Below are 15,152 nucleotides of genomic sequence, written 5' to 3' on the forward strand. Positions count from 1 at the left end.
GAGTGAAAATTGGCATCACAGTGCCTAAGGACTCAGGAAATGACCGATCATGGCTCACCTATTTTGTGGATTTGGTCACGTGACACAATTTGGCCATCGGCACGCGTGATGTCATTTTCAGTGCAGCGCAAACAGTACAAAGATGTCCCCACATGACAAAAGGTCATGTTTAAAGGTGCAGATGAACTCCTTTACAAGTAGCAGAAAGTCTCCAAGTATTTCATCTGAGGAACTGTTGACATTATTTGGAGCTGCTGTTTTGGTTCGCAACACAGACAGGAGCAATTCAAATGGGTTAACCAGTTAGCTTATGTGTGTCATTGCAAGCGTCCGTGAACTCTGATTATTATAGTTTCAACTCTTTTATTTATTTATTTTCTGGACAGGCGAAAGGACATTTGTGGAAGGCCTTTATATATATATATTTTTTTTTGCAGTGAATTCCAGCGTGAACAGTCAGCCACTACTTGACGACATATGACATGTTCAATATTTTTCTGCGGTTCTATTTCTGCTGAGATTCCGAAATGTATTTTAAAAAGCCAACATATACCCACGCTCAGATGGAGACGAGCTGCAAAGAGACAAATACATTTGTTATTCGACTATGCTTTTTGCTGTCATTTCAACACGCGGCTTTCACACTCAAACCCAACTGCACCGGAATTCACTAACAAGCAAACAGCAACTGCCCGAACAGGTTTGTTCGGCGCGTACCAGACGCGAGCGTTCACACTTGACCAAAAGCAGCGCAGCTATCGCAGTGTAGTTCACTTTTACCGAACCTGGCAAGTGTGAGGACATCCTTGCACACAAACACAGTCACATGCTAGCGGTAGCTAATGCTAAGAAATAGAACGGCATAACTCGCCAAATGGAGCGCACGTGAGTGAAAAAGATTCTGTGGAGTCCCGGCAAGCGCACGGTGTCACGTAGCAAATCCATCATTTATATTTCTTCCCCGATGAGCTCATATTTGTCATGTGGCTACACCACGCTCACAAAAAATATTTGATCCCATTCTTCAAGAGACATAAAAAAAAAAAAATACTAATAATCACAAGTATCTTTCTCCCTGAAAATAATCAATGCCTTCCGGAGGGGGGGGGTCTTGTGGCGCGACAAGCATAGAAAGTTGGCAGCGGGATGCAGACGTAGCTCAAGGGGGAAAGAGAGCTTCTGGTCGGAGATAGTCGCTGAGAAGCAGCGCTCAGAATTGTTATACAGGCATCAAGACTCATCATATTTGACATGCATTCGGGTGTTGACGCAGGCTCCAGCGTAAAATCCTCACAAGCTACACAAAGCAGCGCAAGAAGTCGTCAGAAAAGCGCAGGCGGCGCTTGCCATTTGCTTTCGCTCTCTCGCTGCGTTCTCCACGCCCCAACTGTTTTCCACGCCGCAATTTGGCACAGTTAGCACCTGTCAGCTGACTGACTTCTTGTTCCCGGTGGTTTATGGAGAAAAAAAATAAAATAAAATCATCGCTGCCAGGCTTGCGAGGCCGCATTTCCCATCAATATGAATTCACCACGGTCTTCATGCAACATTTGAGCAGGCCCCTGTTTTGCTACGCTCCTCCTGTCTGTTGTACACAAGGGGAAATGTAGAGAGTAAATAGTCCTTTTAGAAAGTTTGCTTTCAATCACAACGGCCCTATGAAAAGCCAACAGTGTACTCGGCTCTCAAAAGCACATTTGCTTTCAATCCCCAGATGTTAGCCAACTCCGCTACGGCTTCTTTATTAGCGTGTCCTCCTCTTTTACCGTGAGTGAAACGGAAAGACTCTCAGGAAGCTTTGCCATGGTTGTCCCTCCCTCGCTGTTGGAATACAAACAAGCACTGATGCATGCGGTTCACCTACTTTTGGTTTTTAGACGGAGGCATGTTTGCACTAGTGTATGTTAAATATACGCTTGGAAAAATATTATTGGTATACTTGTAAAGCATATAAATTGTTCTGTCGGAGGTATTCCTTTTTATGTTTATTAGTCAGCAAAGTGTATTTTGAACCGTTGGAAATATGGCATGATACTGAGATCACGGTATTGTTGCAGGAGAGTGCATACCAGAGGTCACCAACTTTTCAGGGTACTGATTAACGCCCCGGGCTGCCATGTCGATACACATTTCTGAAATAATAGCAATGTGATCAGCAACGTCACGGTAATTTGGGCTCCTTGACGTCGCCGAATTTTGACATGCCCGAGTAATTGAAGCAACTAAAACTTGTCACAGACAATTGAAAAAGGGGGTTCCCCACACGAAACAGTTGAGGATAATGTTGAGAAAAAAAATGACGTTATACTGCTTTACTCGAATGAAGGCATTTTTTTTAAACCAGATTTTTTTTAAAGCGTATCACTCAAAAACATTCCTCTAAAAGGCAATTTTTTCCAGTGTGAAAAATTAAATTTCTCTGGACCTCATTTTCTGATTTTCAAAATTCTGAGTGAGTTGTATTCAGGTTGAAGTGGGTATTACAATTCACAACAAATTTATCAAACGATAGTTAGGTCTAATTTTGAACCGATATCGATTTTTTTTTTTTTAAATAGTGTGATTTAAAAAGGACATCATTTTTACATATTTTTCTAAAGGCCAAAATCATCAATTAATGTATTTACTAACAATGCAAAACACCAACTACGGATGACTTTCTCACTGCTTGTTCTGAGTTTCAATTGTAGCTAAACAACAGCCCCTGCACAAATAAAGTTCATACAAATCCTGACTAATCTTGATATTTGCATCACACGTTGTGTTGCAGTAAGCTGGCCTCCATTGTCAGGTGACATATCGACCAAATGAATGCTAGCGCCGTGCAAGTCGAGTGTCAATGTCAGCCTGCTGCTGAGTCACTTAGTCTTCATTTGTCATCTGGCGGAGTGGACCTGCTGCTTTGCCTTCATATCTGCATCTCTCCATGTGTGCCTTTTAAGCGTGCTGAAAGTCAATTATCCACACCACTTGTCCCTGACATCATTGCGCTAATACAAGCTGCTCTTGACCTTATGTTTGTGTGTCTTGCGCGGATGGGAGTGTCGTGCTTTCCCCCCGCTGATTGGATTAACTTCAGATGTTGTGTGTGTCCGGGTCAATTACACAGGCAGGGTTGTGATTCCGAACCGCGAGCCTGGGACGGACCCCTCCCACTTTTCTCTCGCCACCGTTCCGCCCCTCGACTCCCTTACACGTCCCTAAAGGGCTGCTCTCTTGCTTCCACGCCATCTCCCAACAGCACCCCTGACACACACAGACACACACACACACACACACACACACACACACACACACACACACACACACCAACAGTCATATCCCATGTGTCTGTCGCGCAGTGACACACAACGCCTGAAGAAACACTCCAATCGCCGCATCCACGCCCTGTGATTCTTTGTGTTCCCTTCCTCTTGAGTCCAGAGGGGTCATCTCAGAGGGAGAGCTCATAATCAACTCAATTAAGTGAGTCTGATTGCCATGGTAATTGGTCTGGGTTATAACATTATCATTAGCGCCTCAAGTGCGGTCACAGTGGGACACAGCAGTCAGATGAGAAGGAGACTAATAGCAGGATGGAAGGGGGGGGGGGGTGCGTTTCGTGACCCCCGCACAGGAAATGAGGTAAATATTGAATTTGGCTTCACGAAAATGCAGGCTTGTCAATGAATCGGATTCCTTGTACTGTACATCAACATATTGTGGGAGGCGTGTTCAATGCATAGCATGGTGGGCATTTATTCGAAGGTTTATTTGGGAAGAGGCCCTTTTGCCATAATTGGTCAATTGTTACGTCCAGTTCCAAGTTCCAATGGGAGTCAGAACTAATTGTTTCCACACCATCACGTGTGATTATACAAACAGAAATGAACTGTGATTTTCTTCATTGTTGAATTCATTTGCGAGTTATGTGCGACCCTGTTATTTACATAGCTGCCGTAGCTATCGCTACACCCAGGGTAGAAATGCTAACGCAAAAGCTACAAAGCTACAAGTGGTCCTCGGTGGACGGGGTTCCGTACCTGTGACGGCAGCCGAACAGATTGCCTTCTTCTGTGCAAAGTATCTCATCGCACAGCGATGGTGAGATTGTTGGAAACCAAGAACATCCTGTACCTACAAGTGAAGATAAAAAGACATCAAACATTAACAGCAAACTGGCATTTTTCTTCTTTGTCGACTTGACTAGCAGGTTACATGCCCGCCGCAATCTTCTACACTGTTTACCTAGCACGCGGCTAGTGTCACACCAGTGGTGAAAACACAAACAAAATCAAGGGGGAGTGTACCAAACCGTGTACATCGAACTGCATCGTTTGGTACACACTTTTTTTTTTTTTTTTTTTTACCATTTATACACCAGTCTCAACATATAAGGTTGGAAATAAAGCGGTAGCTATACAATATTTTTTACAGTGGCGTATCACTCAAATAATTGGCGAAAATTTTATTTTACATTATTTAACACAGTAGAGGGATGCCATGTTCAGGTATTGTTTTTGTCCACTTGGGGTCACAATACTCACATTCTACTATAGTATATCTGGACGTCTGTATAAGGTCTTCCTGACTGCAACCAAATTTCTCCCAAGTAGTAGAGTGCAGCATATACAGTTTGGTATGTTACACCTTCCGTTGCTTTGAGTTTCGCATAGCTGCGTCGAGCCATGTAAACAGCGTCGACATCATTCGCGGTGCGATTGCCCTATTTTCCGCACTACAAGGCGCATCGGATTATTAGACGCACTACTGTCTGCATTTTGGAGAAAATTGAATGTTTTTAGGTGCGCCTTATAGAGCGGAAAATACGGGAAATATTTTGCGCAGAGGCGGAAGAACACGTCCTAACACAGCACAACAAGGCACTCGTAACCTCCACACTTACTGTTTTTCAATTTGATGTCGGTCTGTAATTAATGCGAGTCGTTAATTGCCTTCATTCGAGGCTCTTGAAGCAGTTGCAATTGGAAGAAACATAGTACATTGACAATAAAATGTTTCCGGGTGACACTATGTAAAGAGCAGAGGTTCTCCTGCTAATTGTTTCCGCGGATGTGACGTTCAAGTGTCAGCACCTTTCACACACGGGCGCGCGTTTTCTCTGAGCTTCACACAGCCTATTTGATCCCTCCTGAAGACTGTCAACTTACCGCGCGTATCTATGGAAATTCAATTCTGCATTTATTTACACTCTAGGTTAATAGAATAGATGCTCTGGGTGATGTGTAAGTCAAACAACCACACCTGCCATTCATTTCTGTTTGTTTGTTTACTTTTTTTTTTTCTTTTTTTTTATGTGGGGAAAGATCTCAGGTTTTGTTCTGTGGGGCCCGAACACACAAAAGAGAGGATCGTCAGATCACCTGAATGGCTTATCCTCAACATTCATATCTAATGCAGCTTCAATAAAGCTACGATTTACATGACTGAAAAGCAGCAGGTGTTGGGAATATTTCCTTACAAACTCATTGTGATGCAGGTCCCCATGTGGCCTACATATACCGATGCTCTTTATGTACACACGTGTGCTGAGGAAAGCTGCAGGGCAGCGCCATGGCCCACTTTGAGTGAAACCGAGTGTCAATACAATCGGCAGCGTGCGCGCGAGTCACTTCCGGGAGCGTCAGAGCATACTTGTCACGCTGTCAAAACCGAAGACACACATGCCGAACGTGTCAATTGAACGCCGCCAGGCGTCTGTCAGTTTCTCCGTTGTGCTTAGTGGCACTAAATATTCATGCTTGCTTATCAGTCTGCTCACAGCCAAAGTGACTAGTGATATTAGGTAGCATCATAAGACACCCGCTCCTCCCCCCTTTTTTTTTCCGGCTAAACACGCTGATGATGCAACAGCAGCTTGGCGTTTGCAGCATGTCAATATAGGCCTTGCTGTGTGCTCTGTGACGGTGTCACAGGTCAATTCAACAAGAGGAAAGTGATATTACCTTCCACATAGGGAGGCTCCAGCATGACACGAAATGTGGGCATTCGCTAAACAACAGTGCCACTTGCTGGTAAAATGAAGAAGCTACAAAAACATCAAGCGAAGCGAAGGGAGGGTACGAGTACGGCTTTAAATCTGTACACGGAATTCTACCCCAGTACTGAAAACTTGAAAGTTAGGTGGGCCACGTCAAACACTTAAGTAAGAAATAAATAAACTAATAAATAAATACACGTATAGAAAAAAATAAAGCCTGATCAAAACTGATCAAAATGAAGCATCCCACCACCCCCCCAAATCACAGTCGTTGCCATTTGAAAATTGCATTCTACTACAGTGAGGTGTCAATTTGAATTTGATTACAGTAATTGTTCAGCAAGTTAAAGCTGCTTGTTTTTATCCAAGCAGAAGAAACTAATCCTTTAATAATTATTTAGTCACACTGAAACAAAATTAAGAGTGATTAGATAAATCTAGCATCTGCAGTGTGCATATTTTTACATTGTGGCATGCCTCAATCGGGCCTGCTTCAGCAAAGTTAGCTTTGAACTTAGCTAAAGCCGTATATAAATAAGAAAGTAGTAAAGTAAGTACAGTCAAGGAATTATAATTTTGAAATGTAACTGTTGTCTGCATTGTTCACCCCCCATGTAAACTATTGACGCTGCTTTCTCCTTAGACTAAGCTATTTCGTTCATGTCTGCTTAATTGACTTCTCTCCTGAACCATGTCTTTACAGACCATGTAAAGTGATTTCAGTGTTTTGTTTCTACATACATTAAATATGTTAGAAGATAAACACTGAAAATGTGTAGCTCGTCTGCCAAACTGCCATGTTATGTAAAACCACACATGACATTAAGAAAAAAAAACCGAGGAAGGTGGTGACATTTTAACAATGAAGCAAATCCGCTCTTTGTAATGGGGATGGGGAAATAATTCTAGGCTTGAAACCAGCATATATTCATGTATCAACTTCTTTGCTAGGCCAGCTTTTTTAAATATAAAGTGCACTACCGCTCCGCTTCGTCAAAACAGAGATCTCTTGAATTATTTTGTTTCATATTAGCAGCAGCAGTTGTCACTTTTGTTTTCTGGTGTTGATTTTGCTACCTCTGAGAACAGGCGAGGATGTGTGCCGCCATGGCACTGTTGACAGTCGCGGCCGCGAGGAGGATTGCTGGCGTGCAGATGGCGGCGGCGCACTTGTTCGCTTTTTTCATGGCTTAAACAGGCACAAAAAGCAGCCAAGGGACCAGGGCTTGTCTGCAGGAACGTGCCGGGTAAGAGTTGGTACTTGGCACAAGTAGCAGAAACAATTAGCGTCAAGGAAGCAGAGGCCCGAAGCAGTAGGGGGAGGGGCCGGGAGACAAAGATGGCGGCAAACCACGGCGACCCATTTTCATAAGCGGACCTTTAGGAAAGCTGTGTGAAATTCCCTTCCTTTCCTTTCCTTCTTGTCAGAGCCCAAACTTTTTTTCCCAGACAATTCGCGTCATGGCTCATCTCACTGATGTGTTCTTGTTTGTGCATTTCTAATGAGAATGCAGATAGAGGAAGCGTCGTGTCCTTGGAGAAACCTCACATCCCACCCACATCCCAGAATTTACCGCTTCCCTTTTGACTGTCTGCAGGTTTGAAGCTGGAGCGGAAACGCGGTTTATCCAAAACAATTTTCGTGTACAAAACACTGCTCATTATATTTTACCTGCTTTGAAGAAAAGTTAAAAGGAAAACCTATAAATTGAGAACAGATGAATCTTTTGTCATGGGATAGAGCTGCTCAGGAGGGACACACTAACACATTAAAAGAAACAAGAATGGCATGTCAGCGTGACTCTTTTGTCATGGGATAGAGCTGCTCAGCAGCTAACACATTAAAAGAAACAAGAATGGCATGTCAGCATGGCACTTGGAACTTTAAATTTTTCAACAATACTGTAGATGACCAAATATGTGCTGAACTTTGGTATTGTATCCGAATTTTCGCCAATTACCGAAGACTGTAGTCTATTTGGAGCACAATTAGGGTGAAACAGAATACGTAATAATATATTATTATTATTGTTGTTGTTGTTGTTATATTTTAATCGTGAATATTTGTAATGGACTATCTTATTTGAAAATTTGAATTTGGTTAATTATTTATTTATTTCAGGATTAAAACCCGGAAGTGGATGACGTTGCTGCACGTCGGACTTTTCTGATTCGGAAAAACGCCTCTTTGAACCGGGAGGTGCGAGTTACGAAGTCCCGGGGAAAAAAAGGTTCGCCGACCACTTCGTTGTGACGTCACCAAAATGGCGACACTAAGGAGACACAAAGCGTGAACGGCAAAATATAATTTACAAGTTTGTAAATATGATTTATTTTATATTTGCCAGTACTTATTTCTTTATTTTTTATATATTTTATTTCTAAAGTGTTTTTTGAATGTGTTTCTAATACCACGCAGTGGTTGGGCAAAATCTTATTTCCTAAATGCATCACTTTGCAGGAAAGCGACAAAAACTGCACATTAATTTTAAACCATCAAATAGAGAAAGACATTTTTAACACTTAACATTTGGCATTTTGTAAAAAAAAAAACAAGATGGGGAATCACCAATTGGATAGATATGTCAAAACAAATATAAAATTAACCAATTTCGGACGAGGTGGTTTTCAGGTGCAGCCGCTAAAACGTATTTTCATTATCTCAAATATACATACTGAGAATATTATTCAACAAACCTATCACATGGTTCCGCAACTTCATAGCGAGGCATGTATCACCAATTTCAGTTTGACACTCAAAATGGTTTATTGTCCTATAAGTGATATGATATAAATGACAATGCACGATGACAAATGGTACATCTTGAAATATTAGCATGAATACAACAGACTGAAAAAAGATCCGGCTGAACGTCAGTGTCCAAGGTCAAATAAACACATGTCTAACAGTGAACATTGGAGTCAAACAAAAACTGATCAATCCCTTCTTTGGCGAGAGAACATGGCTGCAGGCATCCAGTTTCTATTCTGCCTCGGACTGTCTGTGCTACTCACAGGTAAATGCTTTTTTGCGTGTGTATATAAATTGGATGGCAGATCAAGTAAAGGTAATGTCTTGAAGGCTTGGGAAGGACTGTGATTGTTGGAAAGAGTCACAGCCGAGGAAAGGATGACCCGGTGCTGCAATACGTTGTCAACAACTCACTAAGAGAGCATCCGGTCCTCACTAAACTCAAATTGGTAAGTAATAGAATAAAGAGGACATCTAAAATATCCTAGTTCTGGTTTTCAGCAGTTAATATATTGGCCACTAGATAGCAGCGTGCCACACACCATATTGAGAAAAGCATTATTATTATTAGTAGTAGTAGTAGTAGTAGTAGTAGTAGTCGTAGTATTTCATTTTTTACTAAACGTCCTTAAAGAGGGAGTTTGCAATTTTCACACAAAATAAACCATCATTATTCAAACAAAGACTGACAGTAAAAATAATTTTAAAAATGTCTATAATTTGCAGACAACTCAACTGTATTTATAGAGCACTGGGTATAAGATATTTATGATGGTTCAAACCTCAAATTTTCTTTGACATTTGAGGCTTATGATTTGTACTTTTTTCAGAGAACTCTCGATGACCAATGGCATGCCATGATGGTTTCCGTCGAACAAGCCCAGTTGATGGCCAATCTCATAAAACTGATTAACGCAACCAAGGCTATTGAAATCGGTGAGATTAAACCCAACCCATGAACACAAATACATTTTACTGAATTAAAATGGAATGCATCTTAATTGTTGTATTTTATTACCATTATTTTATACTTTGCAGGAATGTACACAGGGTACAATGCACTCAGTATGGCTTTGGCCATGCCTGAGAATGGACGCGTGGTAGCATGTGAAACAAACGACGCCTATGTAGAGATTGCCAAGCCCTTTTTTAAAGAGGTAACGTGATCTGGCAAGTTTATTTCGAGCAGATGTCACCAAACCTTGTGAAACTGAAACCAACATTTGGGTGCTGATGATTGTGAAGGGGTACCAGTTTGATACACATTTCTGAAATAACACATTTGCTCAAATGTTATGTTATCATTAATAAATAATAATGCTCATCGGTGTGAAGACATTAATCAGTCCTGTGAGTGTTAAGCATCTTTCTACTTTTGTTGCGACACCATTTGTTTTCAAATATCCGTTGCGTGAAGTATTATTCGCTCGCCCATCTATGGCGTTTCCGATTTTGTGTTAGCATTAAGGTAGCGCACTTAAAGACAGAATTATGTGACTGTTTTACATCCATTTGTAATTGTTGTAAAGTCAGTTGAGGTCACTGCCACCATACAGCGCTGAGACGTTAAATTCTTGCTCGCTCTTCAAAGCAAATAAATAGTCCAGACGACCGTTCGTAAGTCAGGTCAGTCGTATCTCAAAGCACTGCTATACGAGCCCCTAAATTTTAGTTACTCTGAAGTACAAAATGGCCCAAATTCATGAATAGTAAAAAGCCTTACACAACAGTACTTTATAAGCAATATATTCTTCCTCCAGGCCGAAGTGGAGAATAAGATCAACATACGACTCCAGATGGCAATGACAACGCTTGGTAAGTGATTTGTGATCAAAGTTTGACTTGCGCTTGAATTGTTGACATTCATCTCTATTTCCTGTAGATGAACTGATAGCAGCTGCTGAAACCGGAACCTTTGACTTTGTGTTTATCGATGCCGACAAATCCAACTACGATGGATACTATGAAAAGTCCCTGGAGCTCGTTCGGAAAGGGGGCATCATTGCCATCGACAATGTAGGTCCACAAGATGTACACAACGTGCTGGGCGTGGAGGTGATGTTTAATGTGTGTGTGCTGGTGTGCGTGCAGGTGCTGTGGAGCGGAAGAGTTGTGGATCCTGCCCCCGATGACGTCACCTCTCGGACTCTGGATGCTCTCAACAAGAAGCTCCACAAAGACCAGAGGATCGATCTGAGCATGCTCACTGTCGGGGACGGGCTGAGCATTGCCATTAAACGCTAAATGGACTTCAAGATAATTACATCTGCATTAAAGGCAGTTTGGTATTTTTTGGAGTCATGACATTAGTCTTTGCCGTATTCACATTTTTCAGGGGAATTTGACCCCAATTGTTGCTGAAAAACTCACCTTTTATTTTTTATTTTTGGTGCTTTCTGAAACATCTTAAGATCTCACAAGATTGCATTAAAATTCCCATCAAAAAAGGAAAATAGAAACTGTGGTACAAGGAAGCACCTTGAAATCTTTTTTTTTCTATGTCAAGAGGGAGACAAGTTTAGCCTGTGTTGTGGCATGTGCAGAATGAATAAATAGGAAACATTATGGGGTGGGGCCAAATACTTCGTTTCAAAAGGGGGAGCTTTGGAGACATTTTATGTTCACCTAATTTTTCCAAAAGGAAATGTCTCGTGCATTTTCTCCATCTTTGAGGCAAGGAACCTATTTTATATTAAAATGTCATGGTACACAACCAAACGAACACGGAAATAACGATCTTGTCTCGGTTTACTCACTCAGTGCAAAATCTCGGCCTGTTTAATTCAACCACAAGTACACTCACAGGAAAGTATGATTTTTTGTTTTTTAATGAATCGCCATAGGTGGATACCGAGGTTCCTTGTACCTTCTGCCATCTAGTGGAGGAGTGTTTCATTGTTTTGCCTGTCACTATTCATCCCTGGCATATGGATGAGCAAAGACAAATTTGTGATGAATTATTTTCCGACAAATTAAGCGAAATAGGCTAATTTCTCACAGCACCCTACTTGGGAATCACTGGTCTCATTTGTTTGTTCAGGAACCCTTATGAAATAAGTAGGCAATATTTCACAAACATTCGTAAGTCATCAAAGCGTATGGCTACGTATGCACTGTGCCTATGTACTAATTAATAAAATAACAGCAAGACTATCCTCGCAATAAATTCAAGTCGGTCGTATTTTGCGGCAACACTCCATGAGCCAGTTGTAGGATGGAGACTTTATTGAAAAGGTAACATAGACAAAAGAACCTTCATGGTCCTCCTTGTAGTGGGAGGAGACTTACAGTTAACTCCTCTTTAACATTTGATTTCAGAAGTTTGGCATCGCTTTCAAGCACTCAGAGCCTCCCCAAGTGCGTTTTTGTTGGTGTGGTCAGTGGACTGGTTTCTGATGACCGTCGGGACGTTGTGTGCGCGGGGAGGAGGCTTTGCACCTTTATTTAAATAGCAACGGAAGAAAGCCTAGTGTACTTTAAAACTGAGGAATATCAGACGGTGGTGTTTTAACAAGAAATCACAGCGGGGATGACAGCACTCATCGTACAAATACGGAGTGTCTGGTAAGATGACAAAGCCACACGGGCACAGTTACGCACGATTGGGATTGTATTGGATTTATGGCAGTGCTGGACAGGAACCATGACGTTTCAGTTATATAAATAATATGCCACCTGACTCTCACAACTAGAAAGCAACAAAAAAGCACCAGCATGACGGTGGTGCTCACTCAAGTGAAGAGTTTTTGTTGTAGCCTTTGTGAACCCGATCTCTTGTCCCCACTTTTGCTGGTTGGGAAATGCGTAAGGCCAAATTTCTTCTGATATTCCGGAGTTCCTGGGTGTGGGAGAAGAAGCTTAGGCCTCCAGTTCCAAGCCCAGACCCAGCTTGTGGCCTCCGGCGTTGATGTTCTTGCCGTCAACCAGGCCGGCCAGGGTGAGCTTCACACCTGGGCAGGAATGGGAGACAACGTTAGTGCTACCGGTTACATGTTCAAACTACTTACTCGAGATATACTGGTATCGATATACTACTTGGAAAACACTGCTTTAATACTACGGCATCGATACCACTCCACTAGCCTGACATACGCCTTTTGGGGAAGAGGAATGTCACCAAAATGGGGGATACTTAAGTTAAATTTATTTTATATTATGTTATTACATTACGGAATGTCTTTTCATACTTATTTGTCATGTCCGTGTTTATCGTAGTTGCTTGTTGTTGATGATGATACTAGTGTAGCCTAAACTACCGGAGACAAATTCCATGTGTATTCTACATACTTGGCCAATAAAGATGATTCTGATATTTAAAAGGAGCCCGATTACTATCAACAGATAATTCAGTTTCATGTGTTCTTTTTTTTCATTTACTTACCATTTATTTTTATCCCATTTACGCTGCCATGATGTACAACACATGCCAATTGCGATCAAGAAATTGGAATGGTGTCACTTGAATCAAGCAGTGTGAATCCAGCCTTTGTGTTTTTGCTCAATCTAGTGCAGACGTTGCTAAATCTAACTTTAAATAAGTCAGACATTTGTCAAAATTCAAGGAGATAACATTAAGATGTTTGTAAAACATTAAGAAACCACTGTGTACTCCGAATGGGCTTTTGGATTTTGCCCTTGTTCCAGTCAACACGTGGACAAACGTACAACTATGCGGTGTTCCCGAATTTATGAGTTCTCTCCCAATCGCAGCGTAACCGGGATTTGTATGCAAGTCAGAACGTGCCGTTGTCACTAACACTACAGATATTTATATGAAAAACACATGCGGGCCTTAACTGTAAAACAAATGAGAAACGTTAGGCACTGCACTAATTAAGCGTGCCTCCTTGAACCCAGTGACAACATATTCTCACAGCCCTGCGCAAACTAGTTCATTGCACATCTGGAGTAATCTGGAGACAACGTATGCGAGCGACTGCTGGGAACCGAGGACAATATGGACAAAGTGCCAACACAACAACCGTGAAAGATTATATGGGATTCATAAACATCCGCACAGTACTCAGCAGCTCTGCTGCAACAAAATGTTTCATTGACTTCTTCCTCACCCCTCATTTTAAAATATGCTCAACAATTTACGAGTCTTACATGATGGAAGGTCAACTGAGTGTATGGGAGTGCTTTCAAACTGGTTGGACATCCACAGAAGGCCACATTTACAAAAGGTCGGCTCAAACTGTTGGGTGCAAGCAGCTCACCTGGTCTGAGGGTCTGGGTGTAGCCAACACCAACAAGGCTGTTGTTGTTCACTTTAGCCTGAAAAAATTACAAAAAAGGGGGCGTGCTTAAGTACTTTGACAACTTTGCATTTGTTTCACTGCCTTGCTGCTGCTGTACTTACGCTGACGGAGGCATCCTTGTCCAGCTGGTATTTGGCGGCGATGCCAAAGCGTGTGCTGTTGCTGCCTGCGGTCCACGCCAGGTTGACAGCAGTCTCAAGCTTGTCGCTCACCTTCTGGTAGATGGAGCCGCCAAACTCTGCACCGTCATTGCTTTGGAAGAGAACAACAATCGGGGAGACTTCATAATTCAGCCCCTCATGTTAATGTGGTTTTCTACCACACAGTTATTAAAGGTTCTTGTTTGACAATTCAGATTTGAGGCTCTATGATGGAAATATTTTTTGTGTTTCACTGTGTTGACCCATCCATAAGGGGGAAAAAAAACACACAAAAGTGCCTTGCAATAACATCTGTTGTGAATTGGTGCTACAGGAATAAAATGTCATCAAAGAACGTTATCTTAACGGCTTGCGTTACTGACACATTTGTGTGCAGCTGGAAGTCTCCGGTCTTGTAGCCAATGGCAAAGTTGTTCTGGGTCATCTTGGACTTGGCGGTGTCGAAGGTCATCTGGTAGCCTGCGAGCCAACCCTCGTAGCCGACGACGGCCGCACCGTGGATGGTGGGGCCGGCAAAGTCGAAGTCCACGTCGCAGCCCAAGTTGACGTATTCGCGCTTGTAGGCGGTCTTGACCTTGCCGCTCTTCTTGCTGTTGAGGTACACACAAGACAAATCAAGGTACACATATTCAAATCTTGCTAGCAGCTCTAACATGGCAGACTGAAACTACATTAAGACTGATACAATAGACTTTTTCAATTTTGGCAGTAGATTTTAGTAGGTTGTCAATTCACGAGAATGGAGACCATTTTGGAAAACGGAATTTTTGGGACATGTACAGTATGACCCAAGAAAATCCACTTCAAGCTAGCCAGCTGACTGACAAGTCATTCCAGAAGCAATGTTTAGATCTTGTTACTAAGGGGGGCCAGCAACCAAAGTAGACCATCTTGAAGTACTCTAAAGCAGGGGTCCCCAACCGCCGGTCCGCGGACCGGTACCGGTCCGCAGGGCATTTGGTACCGGGCCGCACAGAAAGAACTTGCCTTATTTCCGT

At 42.2% G+C, this 15,152-nt stretch overlaps 2 protein-coding genes across 2 annotated transcripts in view; one reads left to right on the forward strand and one right to left on the reverse strand.

Moving 5' to 3' along the window:
* The first annotated feature begins 8,874 nt into the window (after positions 1–8,874).
* On the forward strand, positions 8,875–11,020 carry LOC109512545 (catechol O-methyltransferase domain-containing protein 1). The gene is made up of 7 exons (XM_019864374.1): positions 8,875–8,997; positions 9,063–9,181; positions 9,563–9,668; positions 9,771–9,889; positions 10,493–10,547; positions 10,615–10,748; positions 10,824–11,020. Exons 1-7 carry the CDS (start codon positions 8,880–8,882, stop codon positions 10,974–10,976), a joined length of 804 nt encoding a protein of 267 aa, XP_019719933.1. The 5' UTR covers positions 8,875–8,879; the 3' UTR covers positions 10,977–11,020.
* Positions 11,021–11,936: 916 nt separating this feature from the next.
* LOC109512544 (voltage-dependent anion-selective channel protein 2) overlaps positions 11,937–15,152 on the reverse strand; it is a 6,329-nt gene continuing 3,113 nt past the window's right edge. The window contains exons 6-9 of the mRNA XM_019864373.1: positions 14,517–14,744; positions 14,095–14,245; positions 13,952–14,009; positions 11,937–12,682 (exon numbers count right to left, since the gene is read on the reverse strand). Coding sequence (XP_019719932.1) covers positions 12,591–12,682; positions 13,952–14,009; positions 14,095–14,245; positions 14,517–14,744 — 529 coding nt within the window. The 3' untranslated portion in view covers positions 11,937–12,590. The remainder of the gene's footprint in view (positions 12,683–13,951; positions 14,010–14,094; positions 14,246–14,516; positions 14,745–15,152) is intronic.

This window comes from Hippocampus comes, unplaced genomic scaffold (genome assembly GCF_001891065.2).
Source record: "Hippocampus comes isolate QL1 unplaced genomic scaffold, H_comes_QL1_v1.1 scaffold57, whole genome shotgun sequence".
Taxonomy (NCBI): Eukaryota; Metazoa; Chordata; class Actinopteri; order Syngnathiformes; family Syngnathidae; genus Hippocampus; species Hippocampus comes.